We start from the raw sequence: 24,920 nt of genomic DNA on the forward strand, positions 1-24,920 counted from the left end.
ATTTAAAATTAATATTCAATATCTCCAAAGTATAATATTTATAAAGATTTATTAATATTTAACTAAAGAGCTAGAGAACACAGGGAACATTCACCACTCAATTCATGAGGAAGAGAGAGGGCATGGCAGAGGGAACCCAAACTATATACAGGCCACATAATAGCATACCTATAGCAATGCTACATACCTATAGGAAAGGTAAAAGGAATTGTGGGTAATACAGAAAGGAATTTTGGGCAATGCAGTTCCAGGGGTTCAAGATTTTCCAACTACACACCAGGAAAAGGAGAGAGAGAGAGAGAGAGAGAGAGAGAGAGAGAGAGAGAGAGAGAGCTTTCCCTCTGGGGGATTCCTATCCCTGCCCTGCTCAGCCTGCAGAGGACCAAGGCCTAGAGCCAGAGGGAATGGGCCCTGGGAGCCCCAATCCCCCAGCCCAAGTGAGCGCCCTGTGTGTCCAGAACTGAGCCCCAGCAGCCTGTGGAGTCATATCTCTCCTTCCTCTGTTTCACAGACACCATGTCTTCCCTGTCTTTATGCAGGCCTAGCACATGTGTGTTCACACACATGTGTTTACACACTGAAGGTCTTCTCCCACTTCTCTCCCTTTCTTTTGGCCAGACTCTGCCTTCTGGCAACTGGACAGCCAGGAAACCCCTTCCCATTTGGGTTCTGTCTGGGCAGGCCTGGAGTAGAGTCCTGAAGCTTCCCAGCTCTTGTCCTTCTCAGGGTCCTCCTCAGAGCAGACATGGCCCTCCCCAGGGCTCTCTGACTGCCTCCCCTTTGCCATCCCTCAGCTCATGTCGAGAAGCTTTGAGCAAGGGAAGGGGCTTTGTGGGGACCTGCTGGAGCAGCCCAGGAAAGAGGAACCAGGCCCTGCCCCCCAGGAGCTCCCAGTCTAATGGGGGGACAAGTGTCAGCAGCCATGTCCACATGGGCTCTTTAGTATAGACAGGAGGGACTCTCAGAGGGAGGCTCTGGCAGTGTTGGAGACCAGGAGCTCTGATCTGAGGGTCAGATGTGAGCTGATTTGGGGAGAAAGAAGCCAGGAGGCCCAAGGGAGGAAGAAGAACACTTCAGCTTGAGGGAAACCATTGCAAAATCAAAGGATGGAGGGTCCTGGTCAGGGCTCAGCCAGGAGGGCAGCATTCCTGGTAAGAGGAGGAGGAGGAGGAGCAGGAGAAGAAACAACAGAAGAAATGTCCATGAAGTGTGAAATAGAACACTTGGTGGTGATGGCAAAGTCAAGGGTCAGAACACCTTCCTGAGTCACTCTGGGGAAGTGAAGGAGGAGGTCATGGGAAGGGAGAAGAATGGGGACCTGGAATGTCAGCCTACTGGAGAAAGCATCTCTGTGCATGGTGAGGGGCAAAGAATGACTGTGGAGCAAGCTTGAGACTAATGGAGAATAAGGAGAACACCACCAGGAGCAGCAGGTAAAACTCCAGAAAGTACATTGGGTGCAAAGGTGGATTGAATGAAACTCCTAGGAGGAGAGGTTCCTGGGTAATAGAGCTGGGAGGAGAAGCTGGAGGTGAAGAATGCATCCGCTGGGGCTAGGGAAAACATGTCTCTCAGTAAGGCAAAGGTGAGGAAGAGGAGATTTGGGGGTCCACTCCCTGATAAAGTCCTGACTCCCCAGTAATCAAGAGATCTTCCTCTTGGTAGTAATAATGGCTGCTGGCAGAGAAACAGGTTTCCAGGATTCACACCAGTTCAGGGAAAACCTTCAGGATGGCTCTCAGTTTGTCTTGAGCAAGCTGGTCTCAGTCTTCCCTCCTTGAACTCTCAAAACCAAAAGCCTCATCCTTTGGAATCCTTCCCAGTATTCCCCACTGTCTTCAACTGCCACCGATGTCTCATGTTCAAGAATGCAACATTCTGTGTAGAAATTCTTTTTCCTCACCCTTGGTCCTTATAGTATCCCAGTTTTGTGTTGTGTAAGTTTTCCCAAAAGTTACACTTTAACTTATGCCATACTATTTTCTATCCCTAACATATATATATATATGTGTGTGTGTGTGTGTATATATATATATATATATATATATATATATATATATATATATATGTCTTGCACTGATGCCATAAGGGTCTTTCAGATCTTCCCTAGGCTTTTGCACTATTTCTAAAGTATCTTGGCAATTGTGCAATGGTTCTCCTTTCATAGGCAAGTCTGGAAGTAAGGTAGCTGGGTTTAAAGTCTGGCAGTGCTTTAAAGTGATATTCTCCTTGCTTTGTCCTATTGGGACAACCTTTGAGATGTAAATGTTTGCAAATTGCTGTTTTAACATGGTTTAAATTTGATGAGGTGAATAGAAGCTTAACTTGCACCCTAGTACCAAATCTGATGACTTCTTTATCATGAATGCTGCAGCTGCCACTGTACACAGGCAATGAGCCATGCCTCTTGTGACTGTGTCTAACTGTGAGCTATAGTAAGCCACAGGTCTAAATGTTTGTCCTAAGGTTTACACTAATACTCCAGAAGCTACTCCTTTATCCTCATGCACAAAAAGATGAAATTCTTTGGAGTAGTCTGGAATTCCAAGGGGAGGGGAGGGCGGGTGCTGTTACAATTGCAGTTTTAAGTTTTGTTAATGCATGGTGGTGTTCTTTTGTGAGTTTTAGAAGCTCTGAGTATTCTTGGTTAAGTCTGTGAGGCATTTTGATATTTGACTATAACCAGGAATCCATTGTCTGCAGAATCCCGTGACTCCCAGAAATGCATGAAGCTGCTTTTTGAATGTTGGCACACACAGCTTTTGAATATCTGCCACCCTCTTGGAAATTTTGCTTGTGCCTTTTCCCAAGATGAATTTTAGGTATTCTACCCTTGGCATTAACCACTGTAATTTGTCTTTTGACACTTTGTGGCCTCTCTTGCATAGTTCTTGCAAGAGGATTGTACTATCTCTCAGGCACATTTTTGAATTTGGCAATGATAACAAAATGTCATCAACATAGTGTAACAGTTTACTATCTTTGAATTTTATGGTGTCCAGGTCCCTTTTTTAAGACTTGACAAAAAAAGGGAACCTGAATCACAGAATTCCTGGGGCAGAAGCTGCCAAGTTAACTGAGCATTTTGCCATGTGAAGGCAAAGATTTTCTGGCTGTTTTTATCCAGGAGAATGGAAAAATATGAGCTGCACAGATCGATGATGGTGAACCATGTAGCATTGCTAGGAATTTCAGATATTATTTCATTAGGGCTTGAAATTACTCCATGGCACTTCTTTACAAAATTATTTACTGCCCTCAAATCCTGTACAAATCTCCACTGAACTCTGCCCCGTGCATCTAATTTTGTTTTCTTTATGTGCATTATTGGGTTGTTATACTCTGATATTGTGGGAATTAAAATTTTCTGTTGCAGGAGACTCTGGATAACTGGGGTTATGCCAAGCACGGCTTCTTTGCTTAGCCTATACTGTGGTATTCTTGGTGGAGTTCCTTCCTTGACTTCTATCTTAACAGGAGTAGCTGACTTTAAAATCCTTACATCTATCCAATGTTTAGCCTATACTACATCTGGAATTTTGTTTGGGATCTCAAAGATAGTTCCTTCACTCTATTCTTGCTCAACATCCCCCACTAGCCCTAGAAATAGCAATGGATGATGCTTGAGAGATTGCTTGGCCAGATGTAGATAAATTTTTCCTCTTTTGTCACATTGAATAGTTGCCACAATTTTACATAAAACGTCTTGCCATAGACGGTTTGAGGGGCATTCTGGGATTAAGAGGAATGTGTGTTCTGTGCTGAGAGGCCCTAATCTTACCATTTTTTTTATCTTAATTTGGGAATCTTCTGTGTCTGACTTGTTGCACCTTTGACTTGGACAGACCCTATGATCCTGCTGTACTCTGGAGATGTTTTAAGAACAGATAGGGTAGCTCATGTGTCTATGACAGTAGGATAAATTTCATTTCCCACTTTGATCATGACTTGAGGTTTACTCTTTTCAGTATATTGATTCACCTGGACCATAGGTGCCTCTATCTCTATATTTCCCATGTCCCATTCTTGTTGTAAATTAGCCACAATTTATTCCCTGTCAGGATCCTCTGTTCACACTTTGGTTTCAGATTGCAATGATTTTGCTTCCCCTAGGCTGCTGGTTGGTATTACCATGATATTATTTTGACTTCTTTTCTGTATGATGTTATGGAAAAATTCACTGTTCTGTACAAATGTACTGTCAGTAGGCATCTTGATGTTTTGCATTACATTTGGTAGTGACCATGGGAAGGTAAAGATCTTCCTGCATCTCTGGACATGCCTTGTTGAGTGACTACAAAGGTAGATCCAGAGAATGCATGCTGAGGAGGAAAGTGCATGTGTGTATTGGAAATGTATTATTGATTATACATTTCCTCCCCATCAGGTGTTAGCATGGCAAATGATATAGATGCCAGATTTTAATGGTTTGGGAATTGGTTAGGAAACATGATGTTATTTGAATTTACAGGCAACCAAGATTTTGCATGTCTGAATCCTGTTTCTGTTCTTGATATGTGTTTCCTTCATCCCTGTTATGTCTTTTTGCTTTCACATGATATTGCTTTTTTTTCTATTTGTTTTTCCTTTAAGCATTTAGAATTCTGTGCAGGCTTCCCTTCCTATCACAAGCTTGGAACTTTAGTACTGTTTGAATGATGCTATTTCCTAGAGATATTTTAGGATGAAATTCTTTGACCTCTGGATTAAGGTTTGAAATCATTGTTATATCAAAGCAATTCCTTTTCATTATAACTTCTTCATGTACCAATTCCCTTGGAGGTCTACTTGTGTGTATGCTTAAAGATATTGGTGTTTCCTTCCCATTGTCACATTTTGCTAGTTGTTTTGTATTGACTGCTTTTTGCTTTGCAACTTGTGTGTCGAACTGCTCAGAACACCCTATTAAGTTTGTTTCCTTTACTTCTGCATTTGGTTGTGTTAGTACTTGTTCTTGTATATTTTCTATTGTTATGAGACAGTTTTATGTGTCTGTAACATTCTTGATAGTATATGTTGAGGATCTGAAGTCTAAGTCTGTTACTTTGCATTTGGCAATTTCCCTATCTTTGTTTGCTAGTACATTCATTATTCTTGCTTTAAAGTCTTTCAAAAGTACACCTTGATTTCTACAACATCCCTTTCCATCTGAATTTCTTCTTCCATCTGTTCCCTAGATTTAATCTTTGCTTTTCCATTCCCACCATTTATTTGTATGCTCAAAACTTTCATTTCCTGATTTTCTTTTCTGTTTCTATTTTTGCACCCCTTGTCTTTTCTCTTACATGCCAAAGCTGTTTCCTTAGTTCATAAACTGGAATGTTTTCCTTAAACTACCTGGGAATAACATGGCTTTACGCCCTAAGCAATGTATTCTTCCATAGTTTTCAAGTCAGGGGCATGGCTTCAGCTCTTGCAATTGTGATCACAGCACTATTTTCCCCTGTTGTAAGTGTGATTGTATTTGGAATTTGTGTAAGTGTTATTATAGGATATTCTCTTATTGTCATTCAGGTTCAATTGAGCTTTGAAATGGCAAAATTTGACAATGTACTTTGAATGCCCGCATAAAAAGCACCTCCTGTTGTTATTTGTTTGTTTTGTTTTTATTGTTTTCTTGAGTTTTGTGCCTGCAAGGTGACAAGATTCTTTGTTTCTTCTATTTCTTTTTGCTTAATGGTGGACTTTGCTTCCTGGAGCTGCTGCCTTAAATCTGAGATTATATCATCTTTCTCCCAAACTGATCCTTTGTTGTCCCTCTGCTCTCTGTTTCCTGAATGAACATAAGAGCTTGTTTTGTGTTTAGGTCACCTGGGGTTAGTGTCTCCCATCCAGGGGAGTGCAATTTGAAATAGCTTTTGATAGGTAAATTGCTCTCTTTGATAAATCGTTTCCTAATGTGTTGAAGAGTGTCTTCATTTTAAATGTTGGAATTCCAGGATATTCTCTCCAGCCTCAACAAGTCTGTCTAAATATGTGGATGGATGCTCCCTTGATTCCTGCCTCAGTTTCTCAAACTGTCCCCAACAATCAGGCCTTTTTGCAAATGATTTCATCACCTCCACAAGGTCTTCTCTGCATCTCCTGAGATAAGACTTGTTCCCATGGTTAGACATTTCTAAGACATGGCGTTCCGAGGGCCATGAGATCGAATGAAGATTTCTGCGGGTCTCTTCAATGAACTGGGAATTTTCAGCAGGCGTTTATCAGTTTGGGGATCTCAAGGCAGACATTTTAACCAGAGGGGCTCATCTTCAACCCACCTACCTAATACCCTTTGTTGCTATCTTCCTGAATAAACCCTTGTTGTTTAACATGCAGTCAGATAGATCTATGTTAGCCTAGGACTGAGAGTGATGCCATCTTTGTTCTCAGCCCTTGGAGAGAGCAGCCCTGTCAGGCAAGGTCTGCCAAATACTTGACACCCATTACAACTATACTAACAGAGACTTTCTCCCACATAACACCAAGCCCAGGAAGCTGGTGTCTGCTAGAGCTCAGGCTGGAGTCAGGAAGACCTGAGATCACCCCCTGTTGGGACCCTGGACAAGTCACTTGACCCCACTTGCCTCAGTTTCCTCCCCTGTCCAATGAGCTGCAGAAGGTCATGGCAAAGCCGCCCAGCCTCTCTGCCCAGAAAGCCCCAAAGGGGTGGAAGAGTCAGACAGGCCTGACCAGCCTGAGCCCAGCAGCCCTGCAGACAGACACACAGACACCCCCAGACTGTCCTCTGTCCATCCGGGCTCAGAGCCTGGGCTCAGCGGCTGCTGCTTCAAAGGCAGGAGGGGAGTTCCTGGGCCTCCCCCAGGCCTCTGAAGGGTCTTTGGGCCTCCTGGGCTGGGGGCGCTGCTGAAGGAGACCTTCCTGAGCTGGCCCAGAGGCCTCAGGCTTTAGGCCCAGAGTCCCAGGAGACCCAAAATAATCAGCTCTGTTTTCCCCCAGATCCACTCTGGACCGCCTTCCCCACAGCCCTCTGGCTCAGGCTCTGATTCTCTTGATCTCACAATGGGGGAAACTGAGGTAAAGGCTGGGGAAGGGCCTTGGCCAGGCTCCCACAGCTGGGCCAGGTTTGAGCCTAGATCTTGGGGGTTCCAGGCTCAGGAGAGCAGCCCCGGAGTCATCAGATTCCTCCACCTGGGGATAGGGCTGGCCCCCTCCATTGGGGTCCCCTTGGGTACCCCCAAAGCAGGAGCATCAGGATGTTCAGAGAGATCCTTGGAGGAGGGAAATTGTGGGAGGGTGGCCTGGGCCAGGTCAGCTGCTGCCTCGGTTTCCTTTTCTATCAGAAGAGGGGATCCTAGCAGCCCCTCCTCAGGTCCTGGGGGAGGATGGATCTATTCACTGATCAATCAAAAATAGACACTTATTAGGCACCTGCTGTGTGCCAGGCTCTAGTCTGAGGCAGCCTCCAGTGTAAAGAAGCAGCAGCAGGGCTGGAGGGGAAATGGGGGAGGGGAGAAGGCTGCAGCCCCCCAGGCTGGGGAACATTTCCTGTATGACCCCTCCCCCAGCAGGGGGCTAAACCCAGGGGCCCAGCAGCAGGACTCTATTTCCCAGAATGCCCGTGCCATGACATCACGCAAGGCTTGGCCATCCCTCTTGGGGGACTCCATTTCCCAGAATACCGGTTTCCAAGTTTCCTCCCCACGTGTCAGCCTCTAGGAATGCTGGGAATCTCCTGTGGCCAGTCTCAGTTCCTGGAAGTCTCAGGGCTGTGCTTCTTGGACTTTTGATGGATGAGGGGGAGGGGAGGGAGGCGCGACCTCGGCTCCCTGCTCTGGCAGTTCAGACTTTCTGCTTCAAACACCTGGGGGACGGGATGACCCGGGGGGAGGGGGAGGGACCCATTCCTGGTTGGGGAACCTGCGGTGTGGGCAGGAGGGTGTGCGCAGGTGCTACAAGAGGGGAAGGTCAGAGACGGTGTGTTGGGGTGTAAAAGTGTGTGGTGTGGGGGAAGGGGAGACTCTGTGAGTGTCAGAAGCGGGGATCCCAGCACCTCCTCCCCGCGCCTCGGGGAGCAGAGATCCCTTGAGGGATCAGTCAGTCTGCCGGTCTAGTAGACACTTATTAGGCACCTGCTGTGTGTCAGGCTCTGGCCTGAGGCAGCTTCCAGTCTAAAGAAGAATAATCCCGGTAGAGCTGGAGGGGAATTGGGGGTGGGGCAGAGAAGGCTGTAGCCTGCCCACCCGGCTCTGGGGAAGTATTTGTGTATAGCCCTTCCCCCACCAGAGCTCTAAACCCTGGTACCGAGGCAGGAGGACTCCATTTCCCAGAATGCATTCGTCATGACTTCCTGGTAGGAAGTTTCTTTCCTGTGGAAGACTCCATTTCCCAGAATGCCGGGATTCTAACCTCAAGCTAGTCTTGTCACCTCCCCTTGTGGCAGCCCCAAAGCATGCTGGGAATCTTCTGTGGGCCGTCTCAGCTCCTGGAAGGTGGACAGTTGTGGTCCTCCAACCATTTCTGGGTGAGAGGGGGAGGGGAGGGAGTCAATGCGCAGGCGCGGCCCTGGCTCCCTGCTTTATTCGCTGAGACTTTTTGCTCTCTAACTTTTGGGCATCGGGAAGACCGGGTAGACCAGTTCTGGGTTACTCAGCTTGGGAATTGGTGGGGGGCGTGTGCGCCCCGAGAGGCGGGGCAGGAGCCCGGGGCCCCAATGTGGTGGGGGAGGGGCCGTCTCAGTGTGTCTGTGTCTGTCCAACACCTTAAAGGGCCCTAGAAAAGGGACCAACCTGGAAGTGGCCTGACCAGGAGCCGTGGCGGGGCTTTGCCCTCCTCCAATGAAGGGAATGGCCCCTCCCATAAGCAGAGCCAGGAGGCAGCTGGGGGAGGGGCTGGTTCGGGCTCTTCCCTAGGGGGATGTCCAGGTCAGAACAGGCCAAGGGGAGAAGCTGCCAGCTTGGGCTCTGGAGATGGGGGGGGGCGGAGGGGGAGAGGTAGAGCGGGATCTATCCGTGCCCAGCTGCCATGGGAGGATCCTTGATCTTGGGCACTGAAGAATGCCAACACGCTCTCCCCCACTCCCACCTGATGGCTCTCTCCCCCTCCAGGGCCCCCCCCCCCAAATTACCTAGTAACTTCCCTTCAGTTCACTTTCTAATGGAATGAAGCCAAAGATGGCGGCACATAGGGTGGAGGTGGGGCTTCTTCCTGGCCAGTCCAAGGCCCTCTCAGCCTGAGGCTCCTTGTTCCCCCCTGAGGGGAAGAGGCTCCCCTGAGGCCCGGGAAGGGCCTGGGAGCCCCTCTGACCCCTCCCTCTTTCTCCTCCCCCACAGGGGCACAAACAGGAAGTCTCCCCACCTGGGGCTCCACCCCGTGAAGGACCCCCGTGTGGCCCCAGCAGAGAGCCCGCAGCCGGAGGGAATGGCCCCCGGGACCCCGAGGCCCCCCTCCCAGGTGAGTGCAGCCCAGCCCCAGCCCTGGCCAGGCTTCCCCAGGCTGGAATCCTGCAGAACTCAGCGCTGTGTCTCCGCCAGGCCTCCAGGGGGCGCCATCCCTGCTTGTCCTCAGGGGGAGCTCCAGGGTCAGCCCTGGCTGCCCCCCCATCCCCCGTGTTCTGGGGTTTTTCCAGGACCTTCTTTCTGAGCTGAAGATCCAAACGTTAGTTGTGGTCAGTGGAAGCTGGAGATGGCACCCGGCCCTCCTCTAGCAAATGTCCCCAGAGAGGTGGGGCAGGTGTTTCCTGGGTGTCTGATGGGTCCTCAGCAAAGTCACTAATAGGCTGGAGGGTCCAGAGGACGGCAGGAAGTGGGCCGTGGGGTTCGGTGTCGAGGGCTGGAACCTTGGATCCCGAGTCCTCAGTGAGGAGGTGTGGTGAGGCTTTATTGTGGGAAGGTGGGGAGGGGGCTGTGGAGCTGGGATGCAAGGAGAGGAGCGAGGGGGGAGCCTGTAACCTGCAGATGGCTGGGGGCCCCCACTTGGGTGGAGAAGGGGGCAGCCTTTTATAGGGTGCTGGTCAGGGATGAGGTCACCTGTGTCAGAGTTGGGGTACTTGATGATTGGATGGCCCAAAGGGGGTTGGGAACCCTGGAAGTTCTCAGGCCTGTTGGTCAGTGATGGGGGCTTCATTTGTCTAGACCTGACAGCAAATTCCTGATGTTCTGCCAGGTATTACTGGGTTTTTGTCTCAGGGCTTGGACAGTGCTGGGGGTGCTCTGGGTCTCTCGAAAGGGGAAGGAAAAAAGGGGTTTTGGTCCCAGAGTCTGTCAAAAGCAGGTCTTTCTGGCTGACATTACTGAACGTGATGATCTTGAGCCACTTTATCTCCATTCTTTTGGGTGGGAGGGGACTCATTAGAGGACTGTTTCTTACCTTAGATTTAAAAACTAAAGATGGGGGTGCGACTAGGGGGCTCAGTGGATTGAAAGCCAAGCTTAGAGACGGGACGCCCTCAGTTCAGATCTCACCTCATACACTTCCTAGCTGTGTGACCCTGGGCAAGTCACTTAACCCCCAATGTCTAGCCCTTACCACTCTTCTGCCTTAGAACCAATCTAAGATGGAAGGTAAGGGTTTAAGAAAAAACAAATAACGATGGGCTCTGTTGTGTGAGGACATTTCAAAGAATTCTGCCCAGAATTTTAACTCTTATTCCTTGACTTAATTACTTTAAGTAAAATATTTGACCAAAACAGAGGAAGGGGAGGAAGTATAAGGAGAGGGAGCTCTCGGTGGGGTGACTAGCCTTGTAGTTGACTGCCCATGTTGTTTAGATGCATGGGAGGAGTCTAGGCTGAAGAGGGCTCATTCTGGTGGCAGTGGCATTGCAGATAACAGAGGGATGTACTTGGGGTGGAGAAGCAGGCAGGGTCCTTGGGTCCTGGCCTTGTGTACCATTGGAGGGACAGCTGTGATCTTGGAACTTCTGAGGTAGGGCTGGTGGGGCAGTGGGGGCTACTAGGAACCACCCAGGTTAGAGGAATTCCAAACAAGAAGCTGTCTCCTTTCCTTGGAACTGAGGCCTCTCTGCATTCTTCCTTTGAGCCCAGATTTCTCTGCTTTCCTTTGGGCCTGAAGTCTTTCTGCCTTCTGCTTCTAGCTATATCTGAATGAAGAGCTTTTGCTGCCTCTGTTTCTCTTGGCTGCCCTTTCCACGGAGCTTCATCTTTTCTGTCTGAACTCTGAATGCCCTTCAGATATGTCAGGACCAACTCTCCCTGCCAGACCTGGCTCCAGAGGCTCCTCTCTGCCCCTGCTCCTGTTGTGGGAAAGTAAGTTTTGTTGTGTTTGAAGGAATGCTGGTTCTGGCCCAAAGAATCGCAGATCAGACCCATTCTTCTCCAGACATGAAGATGTCTGCTGAAGGATGTTACACATAATGTAGCCAACCCATGATGAGTGTAGAGGGCAGTGGAATGGCCCCTGTAGGGTTTCGGATACCTTGTATTGTGGGTCTGAGGAATTGTGTCTTCCCATACTTGGAAACCCTCAGCCTTTCCTCAGACTATTCTTCCCCTGGATGTTCCAAGGGCATTTGAGGCTGAAAAATAAGGAATGGGTCAGGAAGGGGTGAAATGGAAGACTTTCCAGTTCCAAGTATATCCTGCGTTTTTCATGTAGCACATTGGAAAAGTAGGAGAGCCCTGCCAAGAGGCATGTTATTGTGAGATCTGGCTACTACCTTGTCAGTTATTCCTCAGTCAGCCTCTTCACTTCTTCTCTTGACCCTTGATCCCCAGGTTTCTGTAGTTCCAGGACTAGGCTTAGATCCTTTGTTTTTCATAAATGAACTGTTTTTGAAAATTAATGTTGAAATGTGATATTTTTGTGGAATAAGTTTCCCTTTAGCCTAGCTAAGGTTAGAGCTCCAGATTTGCTATCCTCTTCATCCTGTGTAATCTTTTAAGTTCATTTATTTAATTAATTTATTTTGATTATTTTTCCATGGTTACATGAATCATGTTCTTTCCCTCCCCTCTTCCCACCCAACTCCTGTAGCCAAGGAACAATTCCACTGTATTTTACACGTTTCATTGATCAAGACCTGGTTCCATATTGTTAGTATTTGCACTAGGGTGATTGTTTGGAGTCTACATCCCCAATCCTATCCCAATCGAACCATGTGATCAAGCAGTTATTTTACTTCTGTTTTCTGATCCCACAGTTCTTTCTCTGGATGTGGATAGCATTCTTTTATCATAAGTCCATCAGAATTGTCTTGGATCATTGTATTTCCTCTAGTAGAGAAGTCTATTATATTTGATTGTGCTGCAGTGTATCCATCTCTATGTGTAATGTTTTCCTGGTTCTGCTCTTTTTGCCTCAATTCCTGGAGGTCCTTCCAGTTCACATTTTATCAGAAGTTATGAAACTAAGGGGGAACCTCCCTTCTTTTGTTCAGCTAAAAGGATTAAGAGTAGGACTCAAATCCATGGTGAACCTTGACAGATTCTGAGAGTGTGCTAGGCCAGACACAAGGCTGGGTAAAGCTTCAACTGACAAATTCTTTGTATGGTCAAGGACCTGCTTCTCCTGTGATAAAGTAATGAATCTGAGATGTCAGAGGATGTCCAGGGGAGGGACTGAGTGGTGAGCTCACTACAGAGATATATAGATATATGTGAGAGAGAGATAAAGACAAAAGACCTGTGCTAGAGGAGAGAACTACTGTTTCTCTTTTAGATTTAGGAGTCAACTGACCACATTAAATGACCAATCAGTTCATAAATTATTCATAATAAAGAAATTCTGCCTCTTGAGAATTCCACTCATTACACTCACACTGTCTTTCAAATTAGCTCAATCCCAGTTAATGAAATGTTATATTTTAAAAAGATGAACACCCCTTCCTTTTCTCATCATACTTACTCTTCTTTCTGTATAACTAAATATAAAATGACGAATATATTCCAGTAACAAATGATGTTCATTATAATACAAAGATAGGATGTTTTGGCTATTGAACATCCTACCCAATAGTTCCTTCCCCAGACTCTCAGTATAAAATATGACTCTGCTTTTTCACTCAGCTAGAATCAAGAGTATGATCCCATATAAGTCCATGGAATACTCTTGATGCTTTTGTCTATATAAGGGTATTTCAACCACTTAGGAATTTAAGTAAGGAATCCCTTTTTCTTTGTTTTTTCCTCATTAATTACTGGTAATATTTTCCCTCTAGGATACACAGTACATGCTACCTTCTCAGAAACTCCTCAAAAAAAAAATGTTCTTAACCCTATCAATTCTGACACTTGGGATGAGGAGGAATTTCAGATCACCTTCTCTCTTTCTCCTCCCCAGAATCTCCCACCTCACTCAGAGAGCACTTCCCATCTCCCTGATTCCATAGGGAAAAGCATTTCAGAGTAAAACATTTCTCCAGGTTTTACTCTTCCAACATCATTCTCCCTTCAGACACAAAATGCCTTTGTCAGTATTCCGCTGGGCTTCGAATGACTGGTCTCCAGTGCTGGCTCTGATACTCTTCAAGGTTAGGAGCTTGTGTGCTTCAGTGTCCCCCAGAAAGTGAATGAGGATTGTACTAGATGAATGCTGAAGGTTCAGTTCAAAATCTTATGACTTTTGCTGGTTTAGGGATCAATAACGTTCAAAGATGTGGCCATGGACTTCACCCAGGAGGAGTGGGGCCTGTTGGACCAGCCTCAGAAAGAGCTGTACCTGGAGGTCATGCTGGAGAATGTGCAGAATCTACTCTCCGTGGGTAAGAAGCATTTTCTCTTTTAACCCTAAATCTCTCATTAAGGGAATGTCATCATTCCAAGCCAAAGGTACAGGATTTTGAGCCCTTGTCAATGATTAAAAAAGCAAAAGTGCTGATCTCTGCCCTGAGTTCTCCTGCCTCTTTTCATTTAAAAAAAAAAAAAAGTCAAATTAAAAAGAATTCAAGTCATTTTCCAATTGACAAATGGTCAAAGGTTATGCATAAGCAGTTTTCAGATGAAGAAATCAAAGCTCTCACTAATCATATAAAAAAAAGTTTTACATCCCTCTTGATTAGAGAAGTGAATTAAAAGAACTCTGAGGTACCACCTCAGCCCTAACAGATTGGCCAATAAGACGGTAAAGGAAAAGGACAAAGGTTGAACGATATATGGCAAAATTCGAACTCTTAATGCATTCATTACTGGTGGAGTTGTGAAATGATCCATTGATTCTGGAGGGCAATTTAGAATGACTCCCAAATATATATAAAATATTATATAAAATAAAATATAAAACAATGTATCCCTTTTGATCAGTAATACCACTGTTAGGTCTGTACCCCAAAGAGATCAGAAAAAAAGGGAGGACCTACTTTTAGGAAAATTTTCTAACTACCCTTTTGGAGGTAGCAAAGAATTGGAAATTTGAAGGGATGTTAGTTGATGAATAACTGAATAACCATATGATGTTAATGGAATACTTTGCGCTGTAAGAAATGATGAATGTGATGATTTCAGAAAGAGTGGGAAAGACCTATATGAACTGATGCAGTGTAAAAATAAAAATATATAAAGAACTACAGGACAGGAAACACAGAAGAAAAGCAACTGCTTGAACACATGGGTTGAGGCGGACATGGTTGGGGATGTAGACTTGAAACTACCACCCCAGTGGAACTATCAACAATTTGGAAATAGGTCTTGATCAATGACACATGCTAAAACCAGTAGAAAGGCATATCAGCCATGGGAGGGGGAGAAGGTCGGGGGAGGGGGGTGAAGGGGAAAGTAAGAGCATAAATCATGTAACCATGTTAAGTTTTCTAAAAAATAAATATTAAAAATGTAAAAAAAAAAAAAGAATATAGGTAGCAGCATAATAAGGCCTTATTCTGGAGGTTAATTACCTGAGAAACCTCAAATAAGTCAGACACAAAAAAGGGTTTGTACTTCTTTGGACATGATAGACTTATCATTTACATATGGTCTACTCTTGTTACAGAGATAGTAGGCATGGACCATGCCCCTATCAATGTATGTCCTTGTTAAATGTTTCTATTTTTGCTAATGTTACTTAGTAAAATAATGTTCTGCTTTTTGTTTTCACTTAAACAATGACTTCTTTGACTCACTCTTGCGGAATCTTGACCTTGAATTTAGGGCCTGGATAGACAGAACAGAAACCCAAGAATATTTGTTTTAATATTTTACTACTATTTCTAGTCAACAAATTGCAAACGATAGTCCTTTTTGTTAGTTTTTTGGAATGTTCAGATCTACCTTCTTGAGAGTTAGAGAAAACATTATGAATATTTTACCTTTCAGTGTAAGCTAAATTTAAAGTTTTTATATTGGAAGAGTCAGTTTTGAATAAAGTAAATTTCGTGTTTTTCAAAATATATATATGATAATTTTAAATATTATATTTTATGAGATTAATTAATAATTACTAGAAGTAAAGCAATAAAAAGGTAATAAAATAAAACCACCTACCAAGCTAATCTACCTATTCAAACCTCCCCTGTTCACAACTGCCCTCATTCCAAGAGAAGCAGGCTATACATGGAAATCCACCGTATTTATCTTCCCTCTGTGTCAGGAAGTAATGACAGGAACCCAGTGGGCTCCTGGGTAATGTAGTTCAAAGGTACAAAATTTCCAATTACAGACAGCGTGAATTAAGGAGAACCAGGAAAACACCGTGCACGGTAACAGTAATATTGTGGAATGATCAACTATGATAGACTTGGCTATACTCATCAATACAGTGATCCAGTGGAATTCTTAGGGACTTTATAACAAAGAATGCCTCCAGGGAAAGAACTGTTGGACTTCGAATGCAAGTGAAAGCATACAATTTTTCTGTTGTTTGTTTGGGTTTTTTGAGAAGTTGTGGTTTTATATGGTAATTCACTCATAAAAGTAAATACTATAAAAATAAATATTTAAAAGAAATTTAAAAGTGTATCTTACAGCCCCTAATTCTGCCTAGTCTAGGGAGTTTATCCTTATTCCTCCTTCATTCTTTACTCAAATTGCAGTCCACATGATAGGAATGGAAAGACAGGGAATAAGCTTTTCAAAATACCAGCTCCATGTCCTCTCCTGGGTAAAGGAGTTCATTCATTTAAAACATTACTATGAATTTGATGCTCATATTGTCCTCAATTCATAGTTGAAGTAACTGAGGCAAACAGAGGTTAAATAACTTGCCCAGGAGCACCCATTTGCCATTTCTCTGAAGCTAGATTAAATTTGTTTTTCTCCCTCCAAGTTCTGATCTCTTATCCCTTCAGTATCAACTACCTTTAATTTCTAGATAATGGAGGCTGTGGAATGTGCCTCTCTTTCTATTACAAGAGGTATATGAAGATGGAATTTTCTGATTTCAAATGGATTTCATGATATCTCTGCCTTCCTGCAAATGTCCAACAGTGAATACAATAGAAACCATTCTGTAGGCCTTATTTATATACCCCCTTTCCATTAAGAGGACTGTTTTTTATTTTCTGCTCCTGATCCCTTCATTCTTTCTCATGTTCAGGGATTCCAGTTTCTAGAGAAATTTTTATCTCCTGTTTTCAGCAAGGAAAAGCACCATGGCTACTAGAGCAAATAGGCCCAAGAAGCTCCTCTCCAGGTGAGTGAGGTGAAAGCAGGTGCATAAGTGTTGTTATCCCAAAAGACCTTTATCTGTTGTAGTGAAGGGAGTGCTAGATTTGGGGGCTGCCAGACCAATGCTGAATCATGCTGTTCATTTCCTGAGAGATGAGTGATGGACTCAGCATAGAGTATGAGATAAAATATGTGGTAGGTCATAAAATAAGATTAGTATTTAGTGCTAGCACTAAATGGCATATCTTTGAATCTGTAGAATAAAGAAAAAAGTAGAATAAAGAAGAAAACATATTCCGCTTGCAGCATTATTGCATGAGTTAAAAACAGTGAAGTTCTTTCTCAACTTAGCATATAAATTTTACCAAGAATAGCCATGTGATAGTGCATTCAAAATGATGAGAACAGAATATCTAGAAGGTTACCTGAGATTCACAAAATTGTAAGAATAATGGGTGTGACTACTTTTTATGAAAGATAGGGCAAAGGAGAAACACTGTCCCATATTGTGGTCTAAGCATGCTCAGGCACAGGGTTTGAGTTGTAATCTAGCTGCCAAGAAGTTGGTCAGGCCTTCTTCCATTCTTTACTCATGATATGATTTGAAAAGTATGATGAGAATCTGAGTCTGCAAATGTCACAGGTCCGTTGTGACGTGTCATTTTATTGTATATAAAAGTATTTCTAAAATCATCCATCTTGCAGATATGACCAAATAGTGTATCCAAAGACTGGTTCTACTTGTTTAAGTCTAAAAACTCCTTTTGTCCTGGGGAAAATAGAATAAAAATCAGTTTCCTTTCTGCCATCAAAGGAAGGAACTTATATTGCTCTGTGTGTGTGTATTCTCTTTCCTTCTGTGTTTATGTCATTATTTATTTTCTTCAGAGACAGAGACTAATTTTGAAGTGAAGGAGATGTCTACAAAGCAGAGCCTTTTTGTGGAAGGATCTGGCTTCCAGAGATTCATGAATGAGGATCCCTATCACTTTAGTTTCAGAGAAGTCTCTGACTCTAATATGAAGGTAAATAAAAATCCAAAGAGTGACTGTGAATTTGATGAGACTACAGAGAAATTCAGCCAATATCCAGTCCTAAATCAGTATATAAAATTGACTTCAGGAAATGACTGTTGTCAGGATAGTGAATACAGCAAATACTTTCCTGAAGAAGTAAGACTTCTTCAGTTGCATGAGAAACCTCTGGAAATGCCCATGTATCAAGGTAACCTAGGGGAAATGGCCTTGGACTGGAGTTTAGAACTCATTAGACATCCAAAAATTAAACGCGTAAAAATGGTTTCGGTGAATAATAAAAGTGAGAGAACTTCCAGTCACAACTATGAACTTGCTGCACATGAGAGAATCCACACTGCAGACAAACCTTATGAATGTATGCACTGTGGAAAAGCTTTCACATGGAGGAGCCTTCTGGCCAGACATCAGAGAATCCACACTGGAGAGAAACCTTATGAATGTAAACAGTGTGGAAAGACTTTCACAGAGAAGGGCCATCTTGCTAGACATCAGAGAATCCATACTGGCGAGAAACATTATGAATGTAAACAGTGTGGAAAGGCTTTCACACAGAGGGGCAATCTTTCCAGACATCAGAGAATCCACACTGCAGAGAAACATTATGAATGTAAACAGTGTGGAAAGGCTTTCTCACAGTGGGGCCCTCTTGCTAAACATCATAGAATCCACACTGGAGAGAAAACTTATGAATGTAAACAGTGTGGAAAGGCTTTCACATGGAGGAGCCATCTTGCCAGACATCAGAGAATCCACACTGGAGAGAAACCTTATGAATGTAAACAATGTGAGAAGACTTTCACAGATAGGGGCAATCTTGTTGCACATCAGAGAATCCACACTGGAGAGAAACCTTATGAATGTAAACACTGTGGAAAGTCTTTCATATGTAGGAGCCATGTTGCTAGGCATCAGAGAATCCACACTGGAGAGAAACCTTATGAATGTAAACTCTGTGGAAAAACTTACACAAAGGAGCAATCTTGCTGCACATCAGAGAATTCTCACTGGAAAGAAACATTGTGAATCTAAACAGAATAGAAAGGCTTTCACAATGAAGAGTAATCTGGCTCAACATCAGCAAATTCATATTGGAGAGAAAAATTTTTGTGTAGAGTAAAAAATTAGTGTCATATTCTTAAGGTAATAATTATTAGTGTCTACCTAGTAAAGCTGGTTTCGACTAACCCCCACCCCCCAATCAAGCCAACTTCAAGGCAAAATTATCCTACCCACACCCTTCTCAGTGTACCACAAAAGCTTTATAGCATGTCAGTGTTGACCTGCTCTTAGACCCCAAAGTACCCCATGATTAAATCTTATGTAACATTTTGTCTTAGAAGTTCTTCCCATTGTATCCAAGGTTTCCCCTAGATAGTAAAGCCCAATGGCTAGAATGATACTCAGGTACCCATTGTAAAACCTCAGCCCCTCCTAGATAATCCCATTCCCCCATCCTTTTTTTCTTTGTATCTGTCTCCTCCTTCGATCATTTCTTTAAAATGTGTAATTTGCTTGAATGTCCAGTCCTTTATTTCTGGATTTCAACTGATCGTAAAAATGTTATAACCCCTTCTCAGAGGCTTGATTGTATCATCATTCTCCTATAAATAAGGGACTTTTCTATGACTTTTTTGAATATTTGTCTTAGGTCAATGGCTTGAGATGGTGCTCCACGTTTTCTCTCTCTCTCAATAAAGCATTGTATCTTAAATGATAGTTTACCCGGTATCTGTTTAATACTGCCTAAAGAGGATTTACTTTGAAGTTTTCATAGTCCTCTCAATTTCCACTCCACACATTATGAATGTAAACAATGTGGGAAGAGTTTTACATGGAAGGTCTCTCTTGCTGCACATCAAAATACACACTGAAGAAAAACCTAATTAAACACTGTGGAAAGGCTTTCACAATGAGGATTAATCTTGCTAAACATTAGAGCATCCACATTGGAGAGAAACTTTATGGATGTTTTCAATTCAGATAGGTTCTATCTCAGTTGTTTTACCTCAGAAAATAATCTCTGAAGAGAAATCTCATTAATTAGGTGTGAGAAGGAAATTCCCCTCCCTTTGTTTTGATGTAATCAATCAGTGACCTATAGATCCTTTGCCACTGATATGTGCAGGGACAGACAATCCCCCTTTGGTGGTGAGATTCATTCCATTAGAATGATAGATAGAGTGGTAGGCTAGGCAACTATTTCTTTCCTAAATTTCCCTCTCTTTACTATTACTACTTTAATGTAATAAAGCTATTAGCAACCTTATGATTTAATTTTAACTATTACAATTTAGCTGATTACAAAGGTTTGACAAATAGTCTCATTTTCTTCAGTTTCTTCACTTTTTACTCTCCCTAAACTATTCTTAAGTAAGTTTGTTAGGAGCTAAGTTTGTTTAGCTTAGTTAGGAGCTTAGTTTGTTAGGGGTAAGTTTGTTAGAAGTGAAGTTAGATTGGCTAAAAAAAAATGTCAACATGTTGACAAGACTCAGTTATCAGGACTGATCAAAGCTACTACCTTGCAGCCCACTACTATGAATTGGTGAGAAGGGGTTAAGTATTGGGGGAGGTCAACAAGCTTAGCTTTTAGCTTGCTTTTATTTCCCCCCCCCAAAAAGAGCCAGATTTAGGGAATTAAACTTTGATTTTTCTGACCCCAAAACCAGCTATTACTCAAACCTCTGCAGTTTCTAGCCCTTTTAAGGAGAATTATCTTGCTTCTGGGAATCGTGTTTTCTTCTTTTTTTTTTTCTTTTTCTTTTTTTTTTAAAGTCCTTTCTGAAGGCTCAGATACCTTCAGCATTAGCTTAAATTGAAGGTGGGACTTTGAGGAGAGCAGCAGCAAGATCTCTAAAGGTGCTCCCTTGACATTGAGAAGAGTTTCAGGGCCCATTAAAGGCAAAGTCACAGCAGGGGACCCTGGTCACAACCTGTGCTCTCCACCCGAGCTTTTTGCCCTCTCAGGCCACTTCTGTGAACCGGCTTCAGACCCTTTCCCCAGTAAAACTTCAAAGTCCAGCTACCTGTCAGAGCTAGTGCTCCAGGCCCCCCAGCCTGGGGAAGGAACCATTGGGTAGGATGTGCCATAGCCAAAACATCCTAGCTTTACATTATAATGAATGTCATTTGTTACTGGAATATATTCAGTCATTTTATATTTAGTTATACAGAAAGAAGAGTAAGTATATTGAAAAAAGGAAGGGGTATTCATCTTTTTAAAATATAACATTTAATTAACTGGGTTTGGGGACTGGGCTAATTCAAAGGAAAAGACACTGACAGTGCAAGGACTGGAATTCTCAAGAGGCAGAATTTCTTTATTATAAATAATTTATTAATTGACTGGTCAGTTAATGTGGTCAGTTGACTCTCTCCTAAATCTAAAAGAAAGAAAAACAATAGTTCTCTTCTCTAGCACAGGTCTTTTGTCTTTCTCTCTCTCACACATATATCTATATATCTCCCTAGTGAGCTCACCACTTGTCCACTCACAGTCCCTCCCATGGACATCCTCTGACATCTCAGATTTTTCAATAACCACTGAGGAAGGGGATTTAGAAGACTTCAACTCCTCCTTCATTACTTCATCACAGGAGAAGCAGGTCCTTGTCCATACAAGGAAGGTGTCAGTCCAAACTTTACCCAGATTTGTGGCTGCCCAGCACACTCTCAGAATCTGTCAAGGTTCACCATGGCCAATCCTCCCTTAATCCTTTTAGCTAAACAAAAAAAGGGAGGTTCCCCCTTAGTTTCATAACTTTGGATGAAATGTGAACTGGAATGGCCCCCAGAAATTGATGCAGAGTGAAAGGAGCTGAACCAGGAGAACATTATACACAGAGATGGATATACTGCAACACAATCAAATATAATAGACTTCTCTACTAGAGGCAATACAATGATCCAAGACAATTCTGATGGACTTATGATAAAGAATGCTATCCACATCCAGAGAAAGAACTGTGGGAGTAGAAACACAGAAGAAAAATAACTGCTTGATCCCATGGTTTGATGAGGATATGATTGGGGATGTAGATTCTAAATGGTCACCCTAGTGCAAATACTAATAATATGGAAATGGGTCCTAATCAGTGACCCATGTAAAACGCAATGCAATTGCTCCTTGGCTACAGGACTGGGGTGGGAGTAGGGGAGGGAAAGAACAAGATTCATATAACTGTGAAAAAATATCCCTAATTAATTAAACTTAAAAGAGAATTTGGGATGAAGGGGATAGCAAATCTGGAGCTCTAACCTTAGGTAGGCTAAAGGGAAACTTATTCCACAAAAATATCACAATTCAACATTAATTTTCAAAAGCAGTTTATTTGTGAAATAAATAAAAGTTTATTTTATGAAAAACAAAGGACCTAAGCCTAGTCCTGGAACTACAGAAATCTGGGGCTCAAGGATCAAGAGAAGAAGTTAAGAGGCTGACTGAGGAATAACTGACAAGTATAAAAATAAAAAAGGGGAGACTAAAAATAAGTGGGACAAAACGATGGTAATAAAGGTTCAAAACCGTTTGGATACTTTTTATAGAAGTAATCAAAAGCATCTTCAGTGATAAAGTGAAGTAAAGCTCATATGTGAACTTCTCTTCAGAGCCAGGCACGAGGATGCTAAAGAGACTCTTATAAAAGATAAAATATTTATTGAAATATATAAGAACAAAAGGATTTCTAATTCTAAAGGATTCTAACTCCACCTAAATGAAATTCCCTGGTTCCACAAGGAACCGCTTCTCCTGTGTTTCACAGGCTACACTAATCCTTCCTGATCTGACTAACCCAAATTTTTACTATACTAAATAAAACTAACAATATTATCTTTATAATTCTTAACTTTGCCTTCAAGTTATAAAGATAACAAAGGCTAGCTGGTTGAGTTTCAGTAAGAATCAAGTTAGGACTCTGAGGCTTAGCAGAATCAGAGTCCAAACCAAAGACCAGGATTTTCTTGGGTCTTCTCAGAGTTAAATCAATCTATAAAAACTGCAGTAGTCAAGAGTGTTTCCCAAGTTGGAACAGAAAACACTAAGCTCCTTCAGGTCTTTCTCTCAGACAGTGAGAGAGGTAAAGATGTTACCTCCTCTAACCCCGAGAGAGTGAGTCTCTGTGTGTGACTCTGCAACTTCCCCTGCCACACCCAGAGACCAACTGTGAGAGACAAAACCCCTTAGACTTGAAGCTGACTCTCTCTCTCAGGTCTGTTTGAAACTCCAATTATTTCTCAAACCAGCTTCTTCACTTCTTATCTCTAAACGAAAATAACAAGACCTGCTTTCTAATATCACCTTTGGACAAGCTAGCAGCCAGATCTCACAATAACATGCCTCTTGGCAGGGCTCTCCTACTTTTCCAATCTGCTACATAAAAAACACAGGGTACACTTGGTATTGGAAACTCTTCCACTTCACCCCTTCCTAAATCCTTCCCTAATTTTCAGCCTTGAATGCCCCTGGAACATCCAAGAGAGGAATAGTCTGAGGAAAGGCTGAGAGTTTACAAGCAGAGAAAGACAATTCCTCAGACCCTCTATACAATCTAGAAACCTGAAACCCTACAGGGGCATTTCATTGTTTTCTACACCCATCAGGGGGCTATTCCACCCCCCTACAATGGCTTTTTCTATCCCCAGGACTACATTAAGTGTAACATCCTTCAACAGACATCTTCAAGTCTGGAGAGGAATGGGTCTGATCTGAGATTCTTTGGGCCAGAACCAGCATTCCTTCTAACACAACAAAACTTACTTTCCCACAACAGCAGCAGGGGCAGAGAGGAGCCTCTGGAGCCAGGTCTGGCAGGGAGAGTTGGTCCTGACATATCTGAAGGGCATTCAGAGTTCAGACAGAAAAGATGAAGCTCTATGGAAAGGGCAGCCAAGAGAAACAGAGGCAGCAAAAGCTCTTCATTCAGATACAGCTTGAAGCAGAAGGCAGAAAGACTTCAGGCCCAGGGGGCAGCTGGGTAGCTCAGTGGATATAGAGCCAGGCCTAGAGACGGGAGGTCCTGGGTTCAAATCTGACCTCAGACACTTCCCAGCAGTGTGACCCTGGTCAAGTCACTCGACCCCCATTGCCCACCCTTACTACTCTTCTGCCTTGGAGCCAATACACAGTATTGACTCCAAGACAGAAGGTAAGGGTTTAAGAAAAAAAAGAAAAAGATTTAGAACATTTTAAAATAAGATAATTGATAGCTTTGATTTCTTCAACTGAAAACTGCCTATTCATATCCTTTGACCATTTGTCAATTGAGAAATGACTTATATTCTTATGAATTTGACTTAGTTCTTTATATCTTTGAGACAAGAGACCTTCCTCAGAGAAATCTGGTATAAAACTTTCCCTAGTTTGTTTCCCTTCTAGAGTTGGTTGCTTTAGTCATGTTTATACAAAAACTTTTAAAGTTAATGTAATAAAAATTATTCATGTAACATCTTGTAATGGTCTCTGTCTCTTCCCCTCTCCATAGATCTGACAGGTAAACTTTTCTATTTCCCTAACTCTTTACATTTAAATCATATACCTATTTTGACTGTATATTAGTTCAGGGCTGTGGTGGCAAACCTACGGCACATGAGCCAGAGGGGGCACTCAGAGCCCTCTCTATGGGCATCCCCTCTGTCACCCCAGCACAGAGTTCTTTATTAGAAAGCTAGAGGGATGTGTAGCTAGTCAGCTCCCCTCCTCTTCCCCATGTGTGCCTGAGGACAGCACTTGCCCATCTAAAATGTTTGCCATCACTGGTATATGGTCTGAGATGTTGATCTATACTGTAAGAGAGAGATTTTAGATATTTCATAGATATATATTTAAAGTGTGGCCGCCAGGAGTCAACAATTCAGATTGATTCTGTAATTAAAATAGACCCAAGTCAGGATCAGGTTTAAGGTAGTTTATTTACAATTAGGAAGGTAAAAGGTAAGGAACTAGAGAGGGAGACCTGGACAGAGAGAGGGTTAAAAGGCTAATTAATCTAGATTATATGCCACAAGGCCTTAGCAATCACAGAGGCTAGAAGCCTACCTAAGGTAGAGTTTGGAAAAACGCCAAGGTAGGCCAAGGAAGTCAGCCTAACTTACCCACATGACCATTCAGAGTAGAAGCTGCCTGAGGTCTCATTGGAGATCCTTCAGCACCAAGTTCAAAGCAGGAACTGCTCACCAGGAAGTAACCCACATACTTGAAGAGATGGTGTCATTTGTCACTTCCCGTGGGTCCACCTCTAATTCAAGTGGACAAATGGCAGCCTCTACACTGATTTGGACTGCCCAAAGGGCCGTCCCTTGTTCTTGATTTGTTACTTTTTGTCACGTGCAGGTAACTCATCCCCCTCCCCACTAAGGGAGGTGGGGATGACATCATCTCAGGTAGGTA

At 43.2% G+C, this 24,920-nt stretch overlaps 1 protein-coding gene across 1 annotated transcript; it reads left to right on the top strand.

The window, feature by feature from the left end:
- The first annotated feature begins 6,607 nt into the window (after positions 1-6,607).
- LOC123239325 (zinc finger protein 684-like) lies at positions 6,608-20,572 on the top strand. The gene is made up of 7 exons (XM_044666603.1): positions 6,608-6,819; positions 8,387-8,467; positions 9,276-9,396; positions 13,537-13,663; positions 16,429-16,524; positions 17,388-17,932; positions 20,501-20,572. The coding sequence occupies exons 1-7, from the start codon at positions 6,608-6,610 to the stop codon at positions 20,570-20,572; spliced, it is 1,254 nt and encodes a 417-aa protein (XP_044522538.1).
- Positions 20,573-24,920: the final 4,348 nt, after the last annotated feature.

The sequence above is a fragment of the Gracilinanus agilis genome, chromosome 3 (assembly GCF_016433145.1).
Source record: "Gracilinanus agilis isolate LMUSP501 chromosome 3, AgileGrace, whole genome shotgun sequence".
Classification (NCBI taxonomy): Eukaryota; Metazoa; Chordata; class Mammalia; order Didelphimorphia; family Didelphidae; genus Gracilinanus; species Gracilinanus agilis.

Bases quoted from the DNA above. Each gene is read 5' to 3' on its own strand.
- LOC123239325 (XM_044666603.1), top strand. From the start codon at position 6,608: ATGGCAAAGCCGCCCAGCCTCTCTGCCCAGAAAGCCCCAAAGGGGTGG. The intron at 6,820-8,386 runs GTCTTTGGGCCT...CCCTTGTGGCAG, and splicing joins CTCCCCCAGGCCTCTGAAGG to CCCCAAAGCATGCTGGGAAT. The intron at 9,397-13,536 runs GTGAGTGCAGCC...TTGCTGGTTTAG, and splicing joins CCCCGAGGCCCCCCTCCCAG to GGATCAATAACGTTCAAAGA.